This window comes from Fundulus heteroclitus, chromosome 3 (genome assembly GCF_011125445.2).
Source record: "Fundulus heteroclitus isolate FHET01 chromosome 3, MU-UCD_Fhet_4.1, whole genome shotgun sequence".
Taxonomy (NCBI): domain Eukaryota; kingdom Metazoa; phylum Chordata; class Actinopteri; order Cyprinodontiformes; family Fundulidae; genus Fundulus; species Fundulus heteroclitus.
In genome coordinates this window covers 33,315,090-33,337,481 of record NC_046363.1, presented here as the reverse complement: position 1 = coordinate 33,337,481, position 22,392 = coordinate 33,315,090, and the positions used below count along the sequence as shown (strand labels likewise).

Here is a 22,392-nt window from a genome sequence, read left to right as displayed (position 1 = left end):
CATAGGTACACGTTTTGATTGTTTTTGTATTTGCATAGTTAAAAATGCAGCTCTTTTTCTTATATGATAAATGTATTAAATGGGGGCAGAGTGATTATAGCACAATAACATGGCATTCCTGTGTGTTAACACAGGACAATTCATATTAAACATATGTAACTCACCGCATTGTTCACTCAGCTGTTTCAGAAGCTTGTCATACTCTGTAAACAAACAGACAAGATGGAAACATAAAAATAAATCAGAGCGCTTGTTGTAGCAGAACCCGATTACTAATCATCGTGATTGCTTCTTGGGTGGCAAAAAGAATGAAGTGTATTTGTATGAATATGCCATGTCTAACCATCGTCCAGCAGATCCAAGGTGCTGACATCTTCTCCTCGGCTGTCCGACACCACAGCTCTGTACGAACCAGCTTCTTTCTTTGTCACCTAAAGGAAGTTAATTTAAAAAACACATTTAAATAACTTTTGAGAAAACCAAAATGCTAAATTTGATCTAAATGTCCAACCCAAGTTACCTTAAAGGTACATTGCCACGTTATGTCTATAAAAAAAAAAACCCTGTTTGATCATGATAAAATAAAGGTTATATACACCAAGCGTCTATCCTGATAGTATTTTGATAGTCCTTTTTGAGCCTAAAAATAACCCCCTCAACGGGCATGTTGAGCAGATGTAAACAGATGTGGCGCCATCTACTGGCAGTATTGCAAAACTATCAGAAAGTGACTGTTAAATCACTAATAAATAATGCCGGACTGAGCCTGACCTCTCTGCAATGCCTCGCGGTAAAGCGGCAGCTCGCCGTGATCGAAGACCAACCGTTATCAATTAAACCACTCTAAGAGCCTCATATCAGAACACAATGGCGAAAGAACATTCCCATTCATAAACGGAAACGTTTATGAATTCCCATTCATAAACGTTTCCGTATATATATATATATATATATATATATATATATATATATATATATATATATATATATATATATATATATATAATTTTTTTTTTTACACAGAATCTTGTTTCCAAACTTCGCTGGGCTAATAGGCGTTCCTTCCTTGCTTCCTTGTTTATCCCCTGCGGAGATGCGCAGTGTTGTACTTCCGATGTTATAATAAATAAACACAAAGGGCTTTATTTACTAACAAACTGAGAAAAAACAAAGCGTAGAACACCAAAATAAATACTAATACGTCATATTATAACGCAAGATGTGATAATCTTTCATAAAGAGTTAGCATGCCACCAGAGGGAGCTACTGACGTATAAATAAAAAAAGTTAAATAATGTGGCTATGTACCTTTAAAACTGACCCTGGAAGCATTGTTTTGTATAGTCTGTCTAGACATAATCCTTTAATACTAACCCATGTAACTTTCTTCTTGCTTCTCTATGTCAACTAACGTTTCTGATTTCTAACACAGAGACGTGGAGATTCATCTTTTTCCCCCTCACCTGTGGGATTGTGAGTGAGCTGACCCCAGACGTCTGATCATAAGCAATGTCTTTAATTTCCACACCATCCTTAAACCACTTGAAGGACGTGTCCTTACTTGTGTTTGTCACCTGTTAGTAAATAGATAGAAATCATGTCACAGCACAGAGCTCAAACACCAGTCGACTTTCTGTTTTGTTATTTTATTTGCTTTCTGACGGCTCTAAGGCTTTACACGGCTCTTTTGTTCTGTTGCAGCTCTGTTTATGTTACTGATGGTGAAAGGTGTACAGAGCCTTCAACTAAGTAAATCTTTTCATTTCAACACCATACTGCAAGTTTCATTAAAATCAAACTTTTTTAATAATATTTTCTGCCAAAATCATATATTGCCTAAATCATACTATAAAACATACTTAATGTCAAGTGTTGTGTTACTTTTTTAAATCCTAAGAAAATAACAAATAAAAAAGTTTTTAAGGCAATTGTCCTCTACTTTTGCTTGCCGTAATATTATAAAGAATTTATAAAATGAAGAATAATTTCACATTCGCCTTAGATAATGTTAGCTGACATAATTTAAAATAGCTTCATTTCTATAATAATGACCTCAGCTGAGCTGTCTCACTACCATCGGGAATTTCCACGCATAAGATGTAAAGATACCTTGCATTGTATAGTTAATTCACAATCCTCATTCACACTCCATGTCAAGAACTCCTTGAAATAAGGCCCTTGGGGGAAAACAAACAGTCATTATCATTTATCATTTGGGACAAACAATACACAAAAATGCACAAAAGAATGGAAACGACAAATTCTAATTATAGAGGGATCCCACTAAATTATCTGTGGCATTGTTTCTTTTAAATCAGTGATTGCTCCATTTTGCAAGGAAATACTCTAAACGTAGTGCATAAAAATGGTAAGTGTACACTTTGAGTTTAATTTAGACTTTTAATAGAAACAAATCGCATGAGATTCTTTCACAGCTGTCCTCTGGGGTAATGGCCTCTGCGCATACATGACAAATAGAGATGAAAGGAGATAAAAGTAAACAGTTCAGAGGCACACTAAACTCTAAATCTTTCTTTGCAGGGACAACGGATAAAAGATAGACTTTTCACTAATTCTGGCACCTGTACTTTACTGGTTTATTAATGTTCATTGATAAACGTTTTTTTTCTAGGTCTCTGTTTATACTTATTCGCTGTTGATCTAAGCAATATTAAGCCGACAGTAATAATTATTAAGGGTGTAATAATGAATGTTTGTTTTTTGTTACGTAACGCTCTTACCAGCCTTTCTCTGAATGTCCCGTCGTTTCCAGTCAGCCAAGGCCAGAATCTCACGAAACTCTAACAAGATCAAACAGATCAGACTGATCAGTGCCTTGCAAATGTTTTCACACCGCTTGAACATGTTCACTTTTGTCACATCACAACTTCAAAGGCTGATGTACTTTTAAAAGATTTTACGTGATAGACTAACCCACAGTAAAGCATGAGTAAAAGTATCTGTATTTAGCGGTCGTTGGGTTAATGCTTTCTAGAACCTGACTGTCTCAAGTACAGCTTCAAGTCAGCTGTGGTGGATCTCTATAAACTTTGCATAACTAGAGACACATCGTTGCTGTTTTTTTTTTTTTTTTTTTGCAAGATGGGTCAGACTCGTTGAACATCCACAAATATGAATTTTTGAGTCTTGCCCTAGCTTCCCGGTTGCATTTGGTCCGGGACTTTTACCGGATCATTCTACCAAACGAAAATGCTTTGAACCCATCAGGTCCTGTTGAAGAAAAGCATCCCCACAGCATGACGGCGCCACCACCACGTTTCATGGTGGGGATGTGCAATGTTATGTTCCAATCATGTATTTAGTCTTTAGTGTGACTTTAGTCTCATCTGACCGAAGAACCTTTTTCTCAAGTTTTCTTTGTCCCTATGGTTTAAACTGGCCTCTCATGACTATCTTAGAATAAAAGCGTTGCCAGTCTTCCTATAAAGCCAGATTTGTAAAGTGAGCAACCAATAGTTTTTTCCTGTTGACAAATTCTCTCAGCTGAGCTGTGGATCTCTGCAGCTCCTCCATACATACCTTAGGACTCCTTGGCGGTTTTTCGGATTAATGCGCTCCTCGCTCAGTCGCTCAGTTTTGGTGTACAGACAGGTTTTACAGCTGTGCCATGCTATTTTCATACGATAAATTAAAAAGAGCTCCAATGAAACGTTCAAAGTCAAAATAAGGAATATTGTTTTATGACCTAACCCTGCTTTTCCACACTTTGATCCTTGGTGATGCCTTTGATTCACAAACGCTCCCTAACAAACCTCTGAGGTCTCCACAGAGCAGCTGAATTCATCCTGAGAGTAACTTACACACGGTCGGACTCTGTTTAATAATCAGATAACTTCTGGAAGCAATTGGTTTTATTTAGGGGCTTCACAGTAAAAACAGCCACACTTTTCACATTTTATTTGTGAAAACCGAAAAGCGTGGGACATTTTCAATCCATTGAAGCGTTGTGTTTATTGCAAAAACAGAACAAAACAAATGCAATGAAGACTGCTGTTGGAATGGGGGGAAATGTGAGGCTCAAGGAGCGCGATTACTTTTGCAACATACTCAACAACCAAGTAGAGATCAAATTAAAATGGTGAGTGTATTCAGAAATAAACATGTTTCAAATATTTCCTGATCAAGGAAGTCTGTCTTTATTAAGAGTAGAGTCTTTTAAATCTGTCTGACGTTTTTGTGTGCAGCCTTTCCTTGTTCTTTGCTTTCTTTAATGTGCCCTTTGAATAGAGTTAATATTTCCCTGTGATATATAATGCAGGCAATATGATAAACTCTGTGGTTGGGTGAATATATGACTCACTTTGATCCACAAAGACCAAAGTGCACTGGTTCTTGGCGCGCCCGTCCCTCAGCTGAGCGGTGTACGAGCCCTCGTCCTCCTGGGAGAGCTGATCAAATAGGATCTCCACCAGACCTTTGGCCCTGTCGAAGTTTATCTTACAGCGCTGCAGAAAAGCAAACAAACGTTACTGCAAGCAACGTTCATCAGCTCATAATCAGGCAGGTCGTCCCATAAGAGGTTTGGCATCCACTGTATGGAGGGCTCCGTGCACAAAGAGAATCCATCATGAGTCGGAGCGCAAAGGCTCTGAAATAACATGTGGACTCTGCAGATAAAATATTTCTGTTCTCTAAAATATGCAAACACACAAACAAGCAGGGAGCAGACCTTGGGCTCATTTTCATAGCTTTTATGTTCATCAAGTTAAGTGTATGCCTTGCATGTTGATGAGCCTCAATTGGTGGAAGTGATTTGTGATGTACGGCGAGCCCAAGGGCCCTAATCAGTTAAATGGCTTCTGCATTTACAAACCTCAGCTGTGATCACTTAGAAATAATGTATAATCAGTACTGTTCACATGGAGGCTCTCACATTGGGAAAATAATGGACGAAAATGGAAGTCACCGAATGTAAAGCAGCCACAACCAAGAGGCGCAATAAACATTAAACGTCGTGTTCATTGTTCTCCCGGCGGCCACCGTAGAACACGGTTCAGTAACACTGATGGCAGCAATGATTGTTTTCAGCTTGCTGTCATAACACATATGCTAGATATGTTTGTTTTTCAGCTGATGTTCCCCGATGATTACATTGCTTCTGACTTTGGATATCAGGTTTCATTTTCTTTTATGAAATCCCAAGTAAAAGCATCCATCTTTCTTATTTCTTGTTAGAAAATCAAAATATAGCTAGTCTGCAACAGGAGGGGAACAGTTTTGCCACTAGAACGCTAACAACTTCCACTGAGCAGTTTTACTGACTGCAAACCCATGTGAGGTTGTTTTAGATATACACATTACTGTGCAAAAGTTTTTAACCATTTTCTCTATACCCTGCAGTTAAGACATTGAACATTAATTTAATCTTCTAAAGTGGTCTTGACTGAAGTCCTCACTAGCTAATATAAAGTGCTCAGGGCTACTTGAAATTTAAAGTCTTTGCTTTAAAATATAAGTAAACCCAGTGGCTGCTCTCTCACACAGACGAGTTAGAAAAACTTTTTTTAATGCAGTTAATATATCTTTGCATACTTTTGCTCATATAGAGAATTTGCCTGCCAAAGGTTTACAAACAGTGGCTTGCAAAAGTATTTTACCTATCTTGTTACATTCCAGCATGTAAAAAATGTAATCTTATTTAATGGATCACCATGAAATGAGAAAGAATATATATGAGAAAACGATAAAAAAAAAAAAAAAAAAAAAAAACAGAAAATTGGCATATACATATATTTATCCACCCCCTTTGCCATGAAGCCCCTAAGAAGATCTGGCGTTGCCAGTTATCTTCAAACGTCACACAATTAGTGAAATAAAGTCCCCCTGTGTGGATTTTATTTAAGTGTCATATGATCTCCAACATAATGGAGCTGGATCAGTTTTGCCTCGAGGAATTGGCAAAAATCCCAGCGACAAGATCTGGGAAGCTCATAGAGACATATCCACAGTTATGCATACTGAAGCTTTCTGTTATTTTTCTTATTAGTTGGTTGCTTCCCCATAAAAATAATAACACATGTTCAAAGTTGTAGCCCTGTTTTGTAAATAAAATGGTGCAAACTTTCAAACGATCCATCTAAATTCCAGGCTGTAAAGCGGCAAAGTGAGGAAAAATGCCAAGGGAGGTAGATGCTTTGCAAGGCACTGTACGAGTTAACTCAGGAAAAGGTCTCAGCTTAAAGCTAGAAAACAAGTTTTGCTTAAAGAAAGACATTAAATGTGAGTTCATTATGTGTTAAAATAAGCTGATGAACCCTAATATCTAATTTTGTTTCCTGCTGTTTTGATTTAAAAAGGTAAAATTGACTATTTACCATTATTATTTTTGAAATGTACAAAAACAGATGAAGTGACTCAAGTATTTAGTGCATGTACCCAAACATGACTGCCTTTCTTAAGCAGCAAGTGGATGACAAACAAACAAAAAATTATATAAAATAGCTTTTTTATATATACATTTGTCAGTTATGTGTATAGACCCAACACAGATTCATCCCTTGATTTAAGGATTGGTTTCATGTTCAATTATAAAAAAATCTGGCTGATTTAAAACCTTTTTACAGCCTGAAACATCTATCAGTACAGGGGTCCACCTGTTGAGAAGAAAAACATTTTTTCCCCCCTTTGATTCATTATGTCAGCTTTTTGTCTAATACTTTTTAGGTTGCAGATTAACATTTTATCTAGTATTTGTTTATTTACCAACCCAAAAATAGTTTGTTTAACGCCCATCTATATAGTCTACTTGAGTTTTTGTACAACTAACCAAGTGTGACACATTTATTTCAGACGTGAGCTCGGTCTCCACCTTCCCCTCAGGCGGTCTTCTCGTCTTCCTCACTTGATTAAATTAGCCGAGCTCCCAGACCTCTCTGCAGCCGTCTTCACCTGCTCTTCATCTTTGCTGACAGCATCTATTTGCTGCCTTGCAGGATGTTTATTAAAACACTAATTGCTGTTTTGGATTCACGCTGACTTGTCATGAAGATAGATGCACACACATACTCACTGAGCACAAGGAAACCTGGACACACAGTACGTGTGTGCGTCTCCTCACATTTAGAAACAGCAACTCGCGCTCAGATCAGAACTTTGGAATTTAAAATGTTAAAATGCATTTGCTATTTACAAACTATTATGCTGACAAAGTGCATTTCTGTACTACAACACCCTTCCTCTCCAGTAACAAACTTTAAATCTCGACTATCTCTACTTCTTGTTTTTATTGATAGTGTGCACATTTAACTGTTACAGGAGCAAAACAAATTGTTTGTGGCTTAATATTTTCTTTCTTCCTATATTTAAAAATACACATGCATCAGAGGATGATTAATGCACCCGCTGTGCCTGGTCAAGATGCCTAAAATCAGCTTTTTTAACAAATGCCCATTTGCCATTTCTGTGCCTTTGCAACTTTCAAAAGATATCTTTTATACACATTTTCACAAAAATCAGTTTGAAGGGATTTTCCATAATCTGTTTATACTTTTTTGTAAGCAAATGTATTTCTCTGACTCCCATAAATAACACTAACCAGCCTGAGCTCACTCAGATGTTTAAGATCAGTGGTCAAAATTTATAGTATTTCAGGAGTTGACTGGACCAAACTGGATGGGAATAGGGTGTGATACACAATTAATTTCAATAATAAGTGAAATTTGATCTTTTTGTGATAATTTTTCTCCATAATGAATAGAAAAACCCTTAAATATTATTTAAAAAATACAGTTGTTTAGGTACAAAGAGACTTCTTTACCATCATAACATGGACGACGTAACAAATTAAAAAAACTAATTTATATGCCTGTAGATCAGAAGGACACGAGTTGCCAGAGGCAAATTAACCTGGAGCCCCTTTTTCTCAATAATATGTCGACCCAGAGCTCAGTTTTAATAGGTGAAGAACTGTTGGGACCAAAACCCAAATAAAGTGTTGCTTTGACTAACTATCCGCTAACTGGGGAAACCTACTGGAGTGCTGGAGATTTCCCGGTCGTTGAAAACAAGACGGAGCTCAGCAGAACTGCTCAGACTCTCGGTTTGAAGCCAGAGGCGCACGCTGCCTTGCTCAGACACCTCCACCTGCCAGGCGGACTTCAGCGCGATCACTGCAGAGTGAAATCCAAGGTCAGATTGTGAAAGTCATAGAAAGATTATTAATGCTTGCATAAAGCAATATAAAGAAGCAAAGGAGATTACAGATGAGATGATTTTCTTTTTTTTTTAATCCCATCTGAGCACTTCAGAGGCGATACATACGTGGATTTCGGACCTGCCAGCTGAGTTCTTTCAGGTGTTCGAGGTCTAAATAAAAGAGAAAAGAAATGGTAGCAGGTTGAATAATTTTGGACAGTAGCTACTGTTATTGTTGTTAAAAAAAAACACCAAACAGAGCAGGAGTGTGTGTGTCTCAGGTGACATTGTAGAAGTAGCTGTACTGGTAAAAGTTTCTCAAAAGAAGTGATTATAAATCCTTAAAATCAGAGACCGGCTGCTGGTATGGGAGGAGTACCTTCAGCTGTAAAATCGTAGCTGGATGACAGGTGAGGATTGTCGCTCAGCTCCACAGTGTAGAGACCCAGATCCTCTTCAGACGGGTCTGTGAAGGTGAGAACTGATCTAATAGACAATTAAAAAAACAGATACATGGATTCAGCTTTGTGTCCCCCGTGACTCCAGCACAGTCTCTCCTTTCTACAAAGGGCATAATTATTCTTTGTAAAGATTTTAAATGCTTCAAAACTACAATTGAATCAACATTAATATGCAACTTAACAATGAATATAAATCATTTGTATTATGATGCTTACTGGCATTCTAGTTTGAAACTATCAGTCGCCACCACTTGAAGATGGGTACTGATAGGAGAGTAACTCAGAAAAACAAACAAACAGGACAAGTGATTTGTAGAATCAGTGTTACCCACAAACAGTTTACCTGTTCTGTCTGGTTTCTGCTTTCGTTCTCTGAGAATCAGTGGGTTCTGTGAAATTTTTGCTCCACAGGAACTCGCTCTCCTCATTCATGCCAACAGCCTCATAGCCCAGAAATATAAACCCATCGTCATCCACGCCGATCGTAATCTCTTTGGTGCCTGGAAAAAAATGTCAAAGACAGCTGTCACCGCTCCGGGCCGGTGAGTTTATCAACGTCTAACAAGGTTTTAGGAACGTTTCAAAACCACTTCAGTTTTCTGCCTTTACATTGCAACAGATGCAGCTCCATTTAACAACATGCCAGACAAAGTGCTGGACTGACCTGAGACTTTCTCATCTCTATGGAGCAAAGCAGAGCCCCTACACTACCTGATGTCGTCCACTGCATGTGAGCTGGCTGCAAGAAGTAAGGCTACACTTTGTCCTCCCATATAAAAACAACAGATTTATCTGTCCGAAAACACTTCTAATTGCCAAAACTGTCATGGTGTGGAAACAAAATTAGATCACTCATAGCTGGCACGCTTCTGTGAAAGTCGGCCTGACTAATTAACCAGTGAATATCAGCTTGTCATTCTTATATTACTCTATAAAACGTAAAACATTATCCACAAGTGGCACTTGAAAAACACAAACAAATTTAACAATCTATACTTCATTGTGGCTATTATGTTTTAATATTTTAGCAGAGGTTGAAGTAACTGTTTTGTTTTTTTATTTAGTAAAACAAAGAAAGTGAAAGCAGTAAAACCACACCGTAGATTTATGTACCATATTTTTTGGACTATAAGTCACACTTTTTTCATAGTTTGGCCGATCCTGCGACTTATAGTCAGGTGCAACATATATATCAATTTTAAATAGTAAATCATACTGAACAACATGAACCAAGGAGTAAACATTACAGTCTATAGCCACAAGAGGGCAGTCTAGGCTTGTGGAAACTATATGCTCCTCATGTACCTCTTAAAAATTTGTTAAAACATTCATTTATAAACAACAAAGAGTGAACACATGTACATATGTTGTTTCGCTGTTTCAGTATGCATTCAGTATGAGTGGTCCAGCCTGAAGTGCTCAGACCTTGACAGAACCCTGTTACTGCGCTGTCTGTGAAGCTAATAACAGCTAGCGCTAGCTTACAGCGATTTTGTCTGAGCGTTTTACAACTTTGCTGATGCACGTGAGCTTCATGTTGCTCTTAAACATCTGTGTCTTACTGTTAGCTTAGCATGTAGCACTGCTATGCTCACGCGTGACTTCTATGTTTTTTTTCCCCCTCTTTTTGATGGAATTTTTTTGACTGATGCCACTTATATTCCGGAGAAACTTACAGACCGAAAAGTACGGTAAATGAAATGACAGTTTGGGACTTTTATTTAACTTTATCATAACAGTCACACAACAGTCCAGTCCATATGGCCATGCCATATGAAATACAGTGTATGTGCATACGAGGCAAGCATTTGTTTGATCTTGAGTGGATGTCTTTATTTTATTAGAATGACTTTATTGGCACTATCTGGTTTCTTGATATTTCTGATTGCATTTATTGTAATTGTTTTTATTTTTTATTTATTGTAACTGTTAAAAGCCCTTTAAGGCACAGGTGTTGCGAATTAGCTATAAGCACTATAAGCCACTTAGAGAATGTTATACATGGATATATATATTTATAATGATGTATGTATATACAGACAGACAGACAGACAGACAGACAGACAGACAGACAGATAGCTAGATAGATAGCTAGATATAAACTGATCGTTTCATAATACATGTGGAAAATATGGGTCATTTAAAGGAACAATTCAACATTTTAGTGGGGAAATGTGCCTATGTTCTGTCCTATGTGTCTGTCTACCCATGTTAGATTAGGCTTTACATTATAATCTTTTTTTTCTTTTTTTTTTACTTTACTTAATAGGCAAGATCCTCTTTAGTATTAATTTCCAAGATCAAGCTTGGCCTTGCTTGGAAACTAAAGCAGAGAGATTGCAGCTTCACATACAGTGTGAGTTTTACTCCATCATTGGTCCAGTAAACTGACCTGGTTGGGTCTGAACTATGACCGGCTCAGAGGGCAGGGAAGCACGACCAACACCTGCATTATTAACAGCGGACACGCGGAAGCAGTAGGTGTGACCAGTCTCCAGACCCGTCACCTGGAAGATGAAAGAAGCACAACAACAATTTAAGATTCCCTGAAATAATTAAAATTTTGATTTCAAACTTTGAAGTTGCAGACTTTGATGTGTGCAGTTTGCTGAATGGGGTTATACAATAGTCATATGTGCTCCTGCTTTTTATACTTTGAAGTCGAATCAGATACAGGTGTCAATTTTGGACATGATTGCTGCAACTCTCACCTTGTAATGAGTTTCAGAAATCGGTTTTGCGGTCAGAATTGTCCAGTTGTCTGACTGGTTACCCTGGCTGATTTCCAGCACGTAGCCAGTGACCGGACTTTGACCCTCATAGAGCGGAGCCGCCCATAGGAGCACCAGGGAACCGTCTCTCACCTCCCTGAACTCCAGGTCATACGGGCAACCTGAGGACCAGAGGACTGGGTAAACAACTCAGACAAGAGCATCTACAAACCAGAAATAAGCTAAAAATATGAGTCAAGTTGAAAACAAGATGATAGATTCTGAATCTACCCAGAGTAACTTCAACGCTGCACATGGTAGTCAATTTGCAGAAGGATTTTTAGTCGCTTTTAAATTATTGATGGTATAGAGGAAAGCCCATTTGCCAGGATTAATGAGCTGCTCATTTTACTCAGACTGTCTCCATGTTCTATATTAATGACTCAAAATGCATATCTGAGCAGGGCAAGAAATGGCTTTTTTTTGCCGAGTTGCCATTTACTTCTACAGACTGGGTGAATCAGTGTGGGGTTGGCGGTCGCATTAATAAGAAAAAGAATAAAAATGAGTAATCTTACACATAGAAAAAAGGTGGCGCGTTCCTCTCAAATTCATATATTTGTCATATCTTGTTAAGTCTGCGAAATGAAACCGGGTACTGGTATTGAAGGGCGAGATGAGATTTGTGATACAAGCTGAGGGAGAATAAACAAGAGCTGTGTCTCCTGCTTTCAAGATTCATCTGTCGTCGATAGAGATAGTGAGCTGGGTTTTACAGTATTGCATAATTTTGGTACTTTATCCTTCATCAATAGAAATAATACATTCTAGATTTTGATTTGGACTTTGGACCCTCAGACTCTAAAAATCAAGGAGTTTGAACCATTTCCTACCTGTTGTGTTTCTACTAAAAGTTCTGCCTAACATGCAGGCTGAACAAGATGCAGAGAAGTGAAGGTATCATTTTGTGCTTTTAACCAGTTTGCTGTGGAAACAGATGGATTTGGAAATGTTGCCATCTACATTCTTCAGGTAATTCACAGAAAATGTTGCTTTAGTAATGCTGGCAGCGGTAATAACTACAAGGGGCTAAAGACAGTTCAAAATTCCAACTCCATAATCCTTTTGTCCTATAGTTCCTGAAGAGAAAATGGAATTGGCCTAAATCAATCTTGGTATGTCTGAAATCTTTATATGAAATGGAGATTGGAAGTTAAAAGCTTAAAGGTATAGTGAACGATTTTCTTTAGCCTTGGGGTTCCGGGGGGGATCACCTTATCTATTGGATGTCCCAGATGCCAATAGTTGTAATGCGCACACGTAATGCCAGCGTGCGTGCTCGTTCCTTGCTAGTTTCCTCTTACTGCTCATGCACACTTCTAAAAAGTATCTTGAGTGTTTCTTACCTACATTTCCATAAAAATATTCCACCATACCTTTAAATAGTTCTTTGTCCTTTTTGCTAAAAAAACAAAGTTTTCCTTTAGACTTAAACTGCTTTGTTTCTCATTTTTAGTCCAGAACCTTACCATACTTAAAGAAATGCTATTTTAATTGTTTATAATTCCAGCAGAAAAAAGGCTCCTAAATCAATGGAAATGATGAAAAACCGCCAAATAAGCTAATTAAGACTTTATTAATGAATCGGTATAAGAATCACTGACTACACTCATCTCTTGGGTCTTGTCGGCCCACTGTCAGCCATGTCTGTGGTGTGGAACTATATTAAAGCACAAAAGGGGAACAGTGAATGGGTCAATTTCAACTTTTTCATTTTGGATATAATCAGGTTAAAGGTTATTGAGCCATGTTTAACACTAAATGATATTTCTGCATTCATTTGGCAAAGGCAAATGAGGTTAACAAGTGATGAGGGTATTTTCAAAAAGAGCAACAAGCTCCATGTTCTGTCAAATAAATGTGTTATTTTAAAGTCTAACATTTGGCTGAATGAAACAGGTCCATCCAGGCTTTTACCATCACAGTAATAATAATAAAATTGGAACAAAATGAACATTGGTTTCCTTCACTACCTTTCCCTGTAGTAGATTAGTTCACATTTCTTTGTATCTTGTTCATGAATGGAATGGAACAGGACATGGATTGACAGATTAGCGCCTCATCTGCAGTAATGTAGGATCTTCTCCTCTGGTCGGTTTTGGTGAAGAAAGAACTGAACTTAAAGGGAAGTTCTTGATTTATCAACCTGGTTCATGTTCTGACCCTTGCAGATGGTCACATTATATGGATCGTGACCCAAAGAAACAGAAATGGGCTTCTTCCAAATAGTTGCTTGGATCTATCCTATAAATGCAGGGAGCTTGAACTAGAACTTTTAGATATAACTTGCCTATCAGTCAATCAACAACTGAAGGGTGTATTATTATTGGTTAACACGTTTTCTGTGTCCTCCACCTCCATCCCACCCCTCTAATAGAACAAAGTCTGGAATGAAAATGGGTAAAATGCAGTAAAAATACAAACACAAACTTTGAAATAACTTCAGAAAGCCTGAAGAGCCGTTTATCAATATAACCTTTATCAATATAACGTTTTGGCTCATTTCACATCAAATAAAATTAGGTATGATTTAAAACCTTTTCACAGTATATGTAGGATACAGTAGAAATAGAAAACCTTTAGTGGGGAAATTAAGGTGTACTATAGCAGCACCGTGACAGGCAAAATGGAAGCATGTAGCTTCACACAAAGGTAAAGATAGGAATTCAGGATTGTACAGTAAGGGCAGATGCACAACGTAGGAAAATACTGTACACTGTATAGCTATTAAAAACATACTCAGATTCAAAGACATGTGCAACTATTATCTAATACAGGCATGTCCAAAGTGTGGTTTTGTGCCCCCCGCAATACTACTTACAGTAACGTCGAGATCTTACAATTGGAAATGTCAGGTACAACACGAGGTATGTATTCATTGTTTGATAACCACACTTTTTATTTTTATTTCACTCCCTTTAATTTTATAGTTAATAGGACCACATGTTTATGAGGACTTTAACTCAAGGACAGACTTTTGTGCATTAAAATCTGTTTTGAATATATTTATTAGAATTAGCTAAATACAGCAAGAACTACCAACCCAAATCCTGTTCTTAGATAGCGAGACCAAAAATAATCCTTTTTTTTTTTTCAACCGAGCCTAAATAATTTGCAAAACTGGGTGACCATCTTTTAATAAAGACAGTACAAATAAACATCTTTTTATCTTTGGATCTACAGTGATGTATGCATCCCTTTCCTACACAGAATCAGACTATTTTGCTTCATTAAAATTATCATATTTTGCAGAGCAGGTGAAAAAAAAATCATAACATAACCTTTTTTGGTGATTTGAAAAAATATATATTAGTTTTTTTTTCAAACCTTCTGTACTTTTTGACATGACAATGTCGGCCCTTGTACGTCTGATCTAATTTAAAAATGTGCACATGCATTTGTGCATTAAAAAAAACAATAGATTAATCAAAAAAAAAAAATGGAAAAAAGGGCGAAAATAACTGCAGGGATGTAAACACTCGTTGAGTTTGTTGGGAGAAGTAACGCTCCTTGGTGGACCTAGTGTGCAGCAGTCTGTCTCTGCGGTAGCTCTCCAGATCTAGAACAGCTCCATGCATTGGTTGGGAGGTGGTGTCCAGGAGTGTTGGTATTTTTGCTCAATGTCAATCCCGTGTCAGTCCTATCGGCTGTTCTCTTATCAGGGTTGCAACGACGAGTCTCTCCAACTCTGTTCTCACGCCCGGTGCCTTTCTTGTCACAACCATGACTCTGGACCCAGGTCCCCCATATCAAAGGCGTGGACCTACGCCTCTAAACCACCGAGGGACATCTCAAGGTCAATTTTGTGAGTTCGATTTACAAGTTGTATCCTCCTACAGTTATTTTTAACTAAAATATTGAAATCAACAGTTCATGATATCATTATCATTCCCATGCTTCTGTTTAGAGTGGTTTAGGTAATTATACAGTATTTTGAAATTATAGTGTAAGCTTATGAAAAGAAAAGCCTATACCCTTTTAATAGTGCACTGTTACTTTTAGATGGTTGTTTCTCATTATAAATATCCCACTAGCTGTAATATTCAAGAACAAATCAGACATTAACAACACATGATAAATAGCAGCAGCTGATTCTTACTCAGGGCTGTTATTTCAACCGCTCCACTATTCACTTAATCTCTGACCTCTGGTACCACTGTGTGCCTTAATGGTCCAACAAGCCTGTTATTATCCTAGTATTTTATACTGACCTGTTTATTTTGCTGCAAGATGACTACATACACCATTAGAGGTGCGGTTTAAGTAAAAGTAAAAATGGCAGCGAGTGGAAATGGGTTCTGCAGGTGATGGATGTTGTTTATTTGTATCTCCCGTCTCCTCCGCAGCTAGGGTCGATAAACAGATTGTAGAAACTGCAGGGCAGCACAGTATTGACGGTTGCTCAAATTCCCAGAGCCCTTAGGGAAATGAATCACATGGGAATAGCTGAGTTTAGCTGTATAATTCCCCTTTAATTTATCAATATTTTGTGGCTCTTGTTATCCTTTTCGCTTGTGAAATCTGAAACTAGTCTCGGAGGCCAACTGTTTTGGAGCCTTTAAATAAACATTTGTTTCTGAAAGTCAAGGTTGCTCTCCCAGTGTTAGATTTTTTTAGACATTTCTACTGCATACTAATGTTTGGTAAACAACTTTTAACACGTGTCAAGGGCTTTTATGGAGAAACATCAGGTTTATATAAAGTGGGAACATTCATGCCTTATGACTAATATTTTTTTTTCTTTATCACAGCTTAGCTGTTGGGATTTTTTTTGTCCACTCACTTCTAGGGGTTCTCAGTGAAATTAGACTCCATTGGGCCTAAACCCAACATTTAAATGGCACTCACTTATCCGTTTTGCATTGTGACATTGTGATCAATCACTTTGGATTTTTTTTTTTTTTTTTTTTTTTAAATCACTTCTAGATTGCTGCGTAAAGCTGCAGTCGATGATGGTAGAATCCCATATTTTAGTTTATTTTTTTTTTTGAGCATATCATAACCCAAGAACAAAACAACTAATTTAATACAGCAAAATATATCTGCATAATTAAGTAGAAGGAAAAAAATGAGGAAGAGACAACTCTGCTCTAAATGACTACCAGCTTGTTGACCTACCATCTGTTGTAGACAAAGTTCTGAAAATTCATGTCAGGATTTAACCTGAAGTATTTTTCCACAGTAATAATTTATGTGGGTTTCAGTCAGTTATAGGAGAACAACAATAACAGCAGCCTTAAGGGTAATAGCATAACTGCAGTGCTTCATAATAAGCACTATTGTGCAGCACTTTTCATTGACCTACCAAAAGCATTGATAAAACAAACACCAGTCGTTACCGTTATTGACCTCTCTGATAATATTTTGGCTGGTTTGATGATACATCTTTCACAAAGAACATATACGGGCAGGCCTATAATTGTGTTCAGCTTTTTTCTCAGGATAAAACGTTATAGATGTGTTCCAAATAGGCCGAATGGGGTCTGACCTCAGTGCATCCTGCAGAATCTGACACAGACGTTTTTCCGTTGAAGAAGTGGCTTCTTTGCCGCCTTTCTTGTATCAGAAAGTCTCAACTGAGATGTCTGTTGTTACTCGCCAACAAGCTCTGCACTGGTGGCGACCCGATTGCTTAGTTCAATCATCTTTAGGACACAGCTGCTTGCTGGACCTTTTTGGGCAACCTGGATCTTTCTTCACCACAGTGAAACTTATCTGCCTGAAGTTCTCGATTATTCAATGAATTGGTGCAATCTTAATATCACCATTATCCTTGCCTGTGATGATAAGGTAACTATGGTTGACAGAGGAAGAATGATAAAAAAAAACAACAACAACTTTAAAACAACCCTCTAATGTGCTCCTCTAATTCAGTCCGGATGTCATAGTGATATCAATCAGCTGTTCTGTTTTCAACAATCTTTTCTCTGCGCTAATGAGAAAAATTACTGAACTTAACCTTGCAGCTAATTTTATGCAGGGCTAAAATGCAGTGCAAATGAAGTTTTTATGAATTTCATGACTTTTGCATTAATTGACTGATAGACTCAATCCAAATTGCAGTCATAAAAAAAACTGAGGCAGTAAAATTAGCGAAAGACATTAAAAAACAGGATATGTGTCAGGCAAAATTTGTTGGCCATAACTGTAATTTGTAAAAACAAGAAGTCTTGAGTTAACGCTGCCACATGAGAATGAATTAATCTTAATTTCATGCAGATGCATTTTCTTTTTTAAATGGATGATTTTTCAATGATGTCTCTTTTGAAAACATGTCAGTAATGTTTTTCTTTTCCATACCTTTGAATAATAAAAAGGTTTGATGCACGTATTAAACATTCAGATGAGCAGAGATTCCTTTGCAGTGTCGGTTTATGGATTTTATGAGAGTTTAAACTTGACCTGGTTCTGGCATCGTCCACTTCTCACAGAGGAATGCTTCACTAGCGTCAGACGGCTTCCCGATGCCGGCGGCATTGGCAGCAAAGACACGGAACTGGTAGAAATGTCCACTTTTTAAGTCCGACACCTGCAGACAAACAACACAGATGAGCCAACGAAAGGTGCTGACGAATTTTGCTGCATGTAAACAACTTTTACAAGAACGAAGAAAATGCTTACAGCACGCCAAGTGTTTGCCATCAGCGAGACATCAATAAACTTTACACCGTCCCGTCTTTGTGCAGCACAGAAACACGTTCCGTGCATTCCTTAAATCTCAGCCGCACGGCTGTGACAATAATTTATCTTATAGGTAAAATAATTCCTCCTTTTTATTCCAGTTAATGTGAAAGGCTGCAGGGAAAGTGCTGACTGTTAATGTCAGGAAAGATCACATTTCTCTCACCCCAGCCTCTTTACCTTGGTTCTCAGTGATTTAGAAGAGATTTTTAAATCCTCATCACATTTAAAGGCCTGAATGGCCTCGACCTGTCTTAACTCAGAGAACAGATTGTTCCCCATTATCCCACTAGATCTCCCTGTTCCCAGACAGCAGGTACACAACCTTATCCGCGTGGAAACCTTTTTCCTTTAACACAACGTCTTTAATTTCCTCTGACTTTTATTACTTTGACTGCATTTTGTAGTCCAACTGTTGATTACTACTATTTATCTTTATATATTTAGTTTATATATTTTTTAGACTGACCTGTGTTGCTTTTCCTATTTTAACTAGCTTTTTTAAAATAAGGCCTTTTGGGTTGCACTGGTGTTTTTAAAACTGTAAATAATCTCAGGATGGATTTATTTCTCTTAATATTGCTTAATGGAACCAAAAAATAAATAAATAAAATAGCTGCTCAAGTTCCTATTTTTTTTTTTTTTAAATTTGCACTACATTATTTAATTTTTAATTCTGCAGTCCCAAAACTCTTTTGACTTACTTCAGCAACTTAAAGACTGACCAAAATGCATTGGACATGAATTCAAAAGCCCAATCAGGGGAAACCTTCTCCACTTGTAAAGCTTCACCCTGTCTGACTTGAGACGAATCAAGAAGACTATTTACGAGTTATTAGCTCTGCTGGCGCTGCAACATGTGTCTGAGCACCTGAGACGTTGTTCGCTCGGAGCGGAGAGGGGATTCAGGCCTATTGATCTGCCCATTGATCCTCCTATTCACAGCCACTTAGACTCGAAGGCCCTTATCGCCTCCGTGAACAGCTGTGAACCTCTGCTGCCTCTGCCTATCTCCGGGCAACTAATTGACCAAAGCAGAGGGAGCTTTTTCATAACAGCAGCCGCCGCTATCTGAAAGCTGCCACGCCGCACCTGCACCCTTCCTCACTCGGTGCAAATCCTTTTCCGGCATGATGCATTTAAACTGAACAACAATCAATCAGACGGATGTACAGTCCAGCATGAGAAATGCAGTTAGTGTGGTAAAATCAAACTTCCACCACCAGGGGGCAATCAGGCTACATTTGACAGAATGAAGGACAAGCCTTTGTTCACCTGGGTTTCACCATTGAGTGCAGGACCTGCTGTTTTGCCACTCCATGAATCTGAATAATACTAAATTTATTCCACATGTTTAATTATAGTATTCTAGACAATCATGTAGCAGACTTGCTGATTGATTTTCTTTCCTCTGAAATTGATCAGTTGTTTTATTCACAAAGCTTTAAAAAGCTAGAGTTAATTATTTGCAAACTAAACTGTAAACTCCAACAATAAATCAAAGAATGAGATTTACAAACTTTACTTCAAAAGGTAAGTACTCATTGCTGGATTACTATTTATTTTTCAAGAAATAAATTCTATGCAGAAAACTGACCTTGTCTTGTAGAAGATCTTTTACTTTTGTACTTTTGGCGTATTTTAAAGTGAATAAGTTTAGAGTTCATGCTTTTTGCTTTGATTTTGCAGTCAAGCGTGCTGCTAAAAATTAAAACGGAGCCTTTTGTAGAAGTCCCTGGGTGTTGAGGGTGTTGTTTTTAAACCAAACTTGGCATTTTCATTTTGTCTTTCTTTAAATTGTAGAACCTAGTTGACCAAATGTTTGCCTTTTTAAATTCCTCATATCCCTTGATGTTTTCACAATATTAACCACACACCTCAGCGTGTTTTTTTGTTTGAATTGTTTGTGATAGATCAACACTAAGCAGTGCATATTTACAAACTGTGGGGAAATTTATATAAAGTGGTCAGTTTCTCAGCAGCTTATATTCTGAAAAATTTCCCGGAAGTCGTTTTAAGTATAAATCTACTAGTTTTACACCTTTATTTGTACCCTTTCTTCATTTTAATACATAGATTTGCTTTGATGTTTTAAACTCCAGTCTTTGTGAAGCCAGTGTCCTGCGACTTCTAGATGTCTCCCTGGTCCTCCACACCTAAATCAAATGTCTAAATTACCTTCTAGGCATGCAGGCAATCTCTAAAGAGCTCCACTAATGAGCTAATTATTGGAGTCAGATGTGTAGAGACGTATCTAAAAGTTGCAGGGACTCCACTATCAAAGGTATTGAATTTGAGGACCCCTTATGTAAGCCCTTCCATGGCAGCACTAGCTGTATATTTAGGCTCGTCATCTTCCTTTAAGGTCAACCTCTGCACTAGTCTCACGCCTTTTTCAGCCTCTAATAGGTTTTGTTCAAGGTTTTGTTCTTTCCTGCATCCAACTCCATTCATCTTCCTATCAACTCTGACAAGCTCCCCTGCCGAGGAATAGCGTTCCCTCAGCAGAAGGCTTCTGCCACCAGGTGGCGATAGTCTGTCCAAAATGATGTGCACTGTTAGCATTCTGCATGCAAGAAAAGAAAATGTTAGATTTTGGGTCTTATATGTCCAGAACACCTTCTTCCAAATTGCTGCTGTGCAATCTACGTGGTGGCAAACCGCTTCCCACCCGAGCTATGTATATCTGCAGCTTCTCCAGAGTCTCCTCTTGGCTGGAATACCTGATTAGCGCTCTATTTTTCCGAGTTGTAAGTTTAGGTGGACGGTCATGTGTTTCCAGGCTGTGCAGTTTGCCGCACTCTTCCAATTTCTTTGAATGACAGATTCAGCAGAGCTCTGGGAGATGCTCCAAGCTTGGGATGCTGTTTTCTCACCCAGCTCTGCTTTAAACCTTTCTCCCTGACCCTTCTGCTATGTGTTTTTTTTTTTCCTTTAAAAGCCCGTTTATTGACTAACGTTCTCAAACACAGCCCTGAGCCATCCACAGTAAATTTGTATTGTGGCAATACAACAAGATGGGTTGGATTTTATTTAAGGATTTGGGGGTAAAGAGGGTTGATTAAAAAAAGGCCCACCAGGCTTTTCAGGTGATACTTTGTGCAAGCTTATTTAAAATCAGGCATAATTTTCCTTCCACTTCCCAATGTTACACTACTTTTTTATTGGCCTATTTTATATAATCCAAATAAAATACGTGGACGTTTGTAATTGAAACTCAACAAAATGTGAAAAAAAATAGTAATATTGACAGAGGTTCTACTTTCTTTTTACCCTGACTATAGGTTCCTTCTTGATGTGTACAGTAACACATCTTTCAGGCCTACATTATGAGCACAGCTCCAGTCCAAAGAAGCAAAGATGCTTTGGTAAAAATAGCTGCTCAATTTATGTTTTAATGACTTCTTAGCTTCCAGGAAGCCAGGATCTCGATTAAAACAGCACCTCGTGCTGGAAACGGATTGATCTTTATGTCTCCTTATGATGCTGCTAAAAACGCCTGATTTATTCAAAAAGTGACGCTGCTTGTGTCTCATCAGAGAGTTTAGTCTAACAAAACGACCCCCAGTCCTGAAAACCGCAGACCTCAACCTGCGGGGGTCAGCTGTCGGGTTCAGCCATTTTCATTCTAATTGGCTTTGTCCTTGTTTTTTTTCTCCTCGGGAGATAAAAACAACCTCTCACACATTTATAAGATATCTAATTATGGAGCTCTCGTATTCTTGGTGAAGCACTATACAGATTTTACTTTGCTATGGGTCTCCATGGACACTGCCTGGTTGCCTAGTGACACAGCCAGGTTGAATGAGCGACGGTTTGCTATTATTGCCAATTATCAGCAAGAAATGCAAAAGTGGATGGAAAACTTTATTACTGAATTAAAGCCCTCAACGTTGTAAGAGAAAAATCTTTCCAGAAATCTGTTTGGGCCTTAAAATGTTTTATTTTCTTTATACTGCTTGGCCATGCGGGCGATGTGTAGTAGTAGTTTTCTGTCACACATGGCATTTGTCATGTTGGTATCATCAGAGCAGAGCACTTCCTTCTACATGTTTGCTGCTCCCCTACATGATTTGTGAGGAATCGTTAATGGGACTGAAGCACTGTGTCCATAAAGGACACATGAGCTGTGGACCTCTGCAGCTCCTCCAGAGTGACCACTGACCTCTTAGCTGCTTCTATGAATAATGCTATCCTTGTCCTGCGTGTCAGATTAGGCGGACGACCATATGTTGACACTTTTGAAGTTGCGCCAGTTTATTTCCATTTTTAGATGAAACATTGAACAGAGCTCTATGAGAAGTCTGGGACCTGAGATATTGTTT

At 38.1% G+C, this 22,392-nt stretch overlaps 1 protein-coding gene across 1 annotated transcript in view; it reads right to left on the bottom strand.

The window, feature by feature from the left end:
• myom3 (myomesin 3) overlaps nucleotides 1-22,392 on the bottom strand; it is a 77,151-nt gene that overhangs the window by 5,108 nt on the left and 49,651 nt on the right. Inside the window, exons 19-31 of the mRNA XM_012875051.3 lie at nucleotides 17,789-17,915; nucleotides 11,327-11,508; nucleotides 11,008-11,122; nucleotides 8,959-9,115; nucleotides 8,534-8,640; nucleotides 8,281-8,325; nucleotides 7,993-8,129; nucleotides 4,322-4,466; nucleotides 2,742-2,801; nucleotides 2,110-2,177; nucleotides 1,464-1,574; nucleotides 344-431; nucleotides 165-203 (exon numbers count right to left, since the gene is read on the bottom strand). Of these exons, the coding sequence (XP_012730505.2) occupies nucleotides 165-203; nucleotides 344-431; nucleotides 1,464-1,574; nucleotides 2,110-2,177; nucleotides 2,742-2,801; nucleotides 4,322-4,466; nucleotides 7,993-8,129; nucleotides 8,281-8,325; nucleotides 8,534-8,640; nucleotides 8,959-9,115; nucleotides 11,008-11,122; nucleotides 11,327-11,508; nucleotides 17,789-17,915 (1,381 nt within the window). The remainder of the gene's footprint in view (nucleotides 1-164; nucleotides 204-343; nucleotides 432-1,463; nucleotides 1,575-2,109; nucleotides 2,178-2,741; nucleotides 2,802-4,321; nucleotides 4,467-7,992; nucleotides 8,130-8,280; nucleotides 8,326-8,533; nucleotides 8,641-8,958; nucleotides 9,116-11,007; nucleotides 11,123-11,326; nucleotides 11,509-17,788; nucleotides 17,916-22,392) is intronic.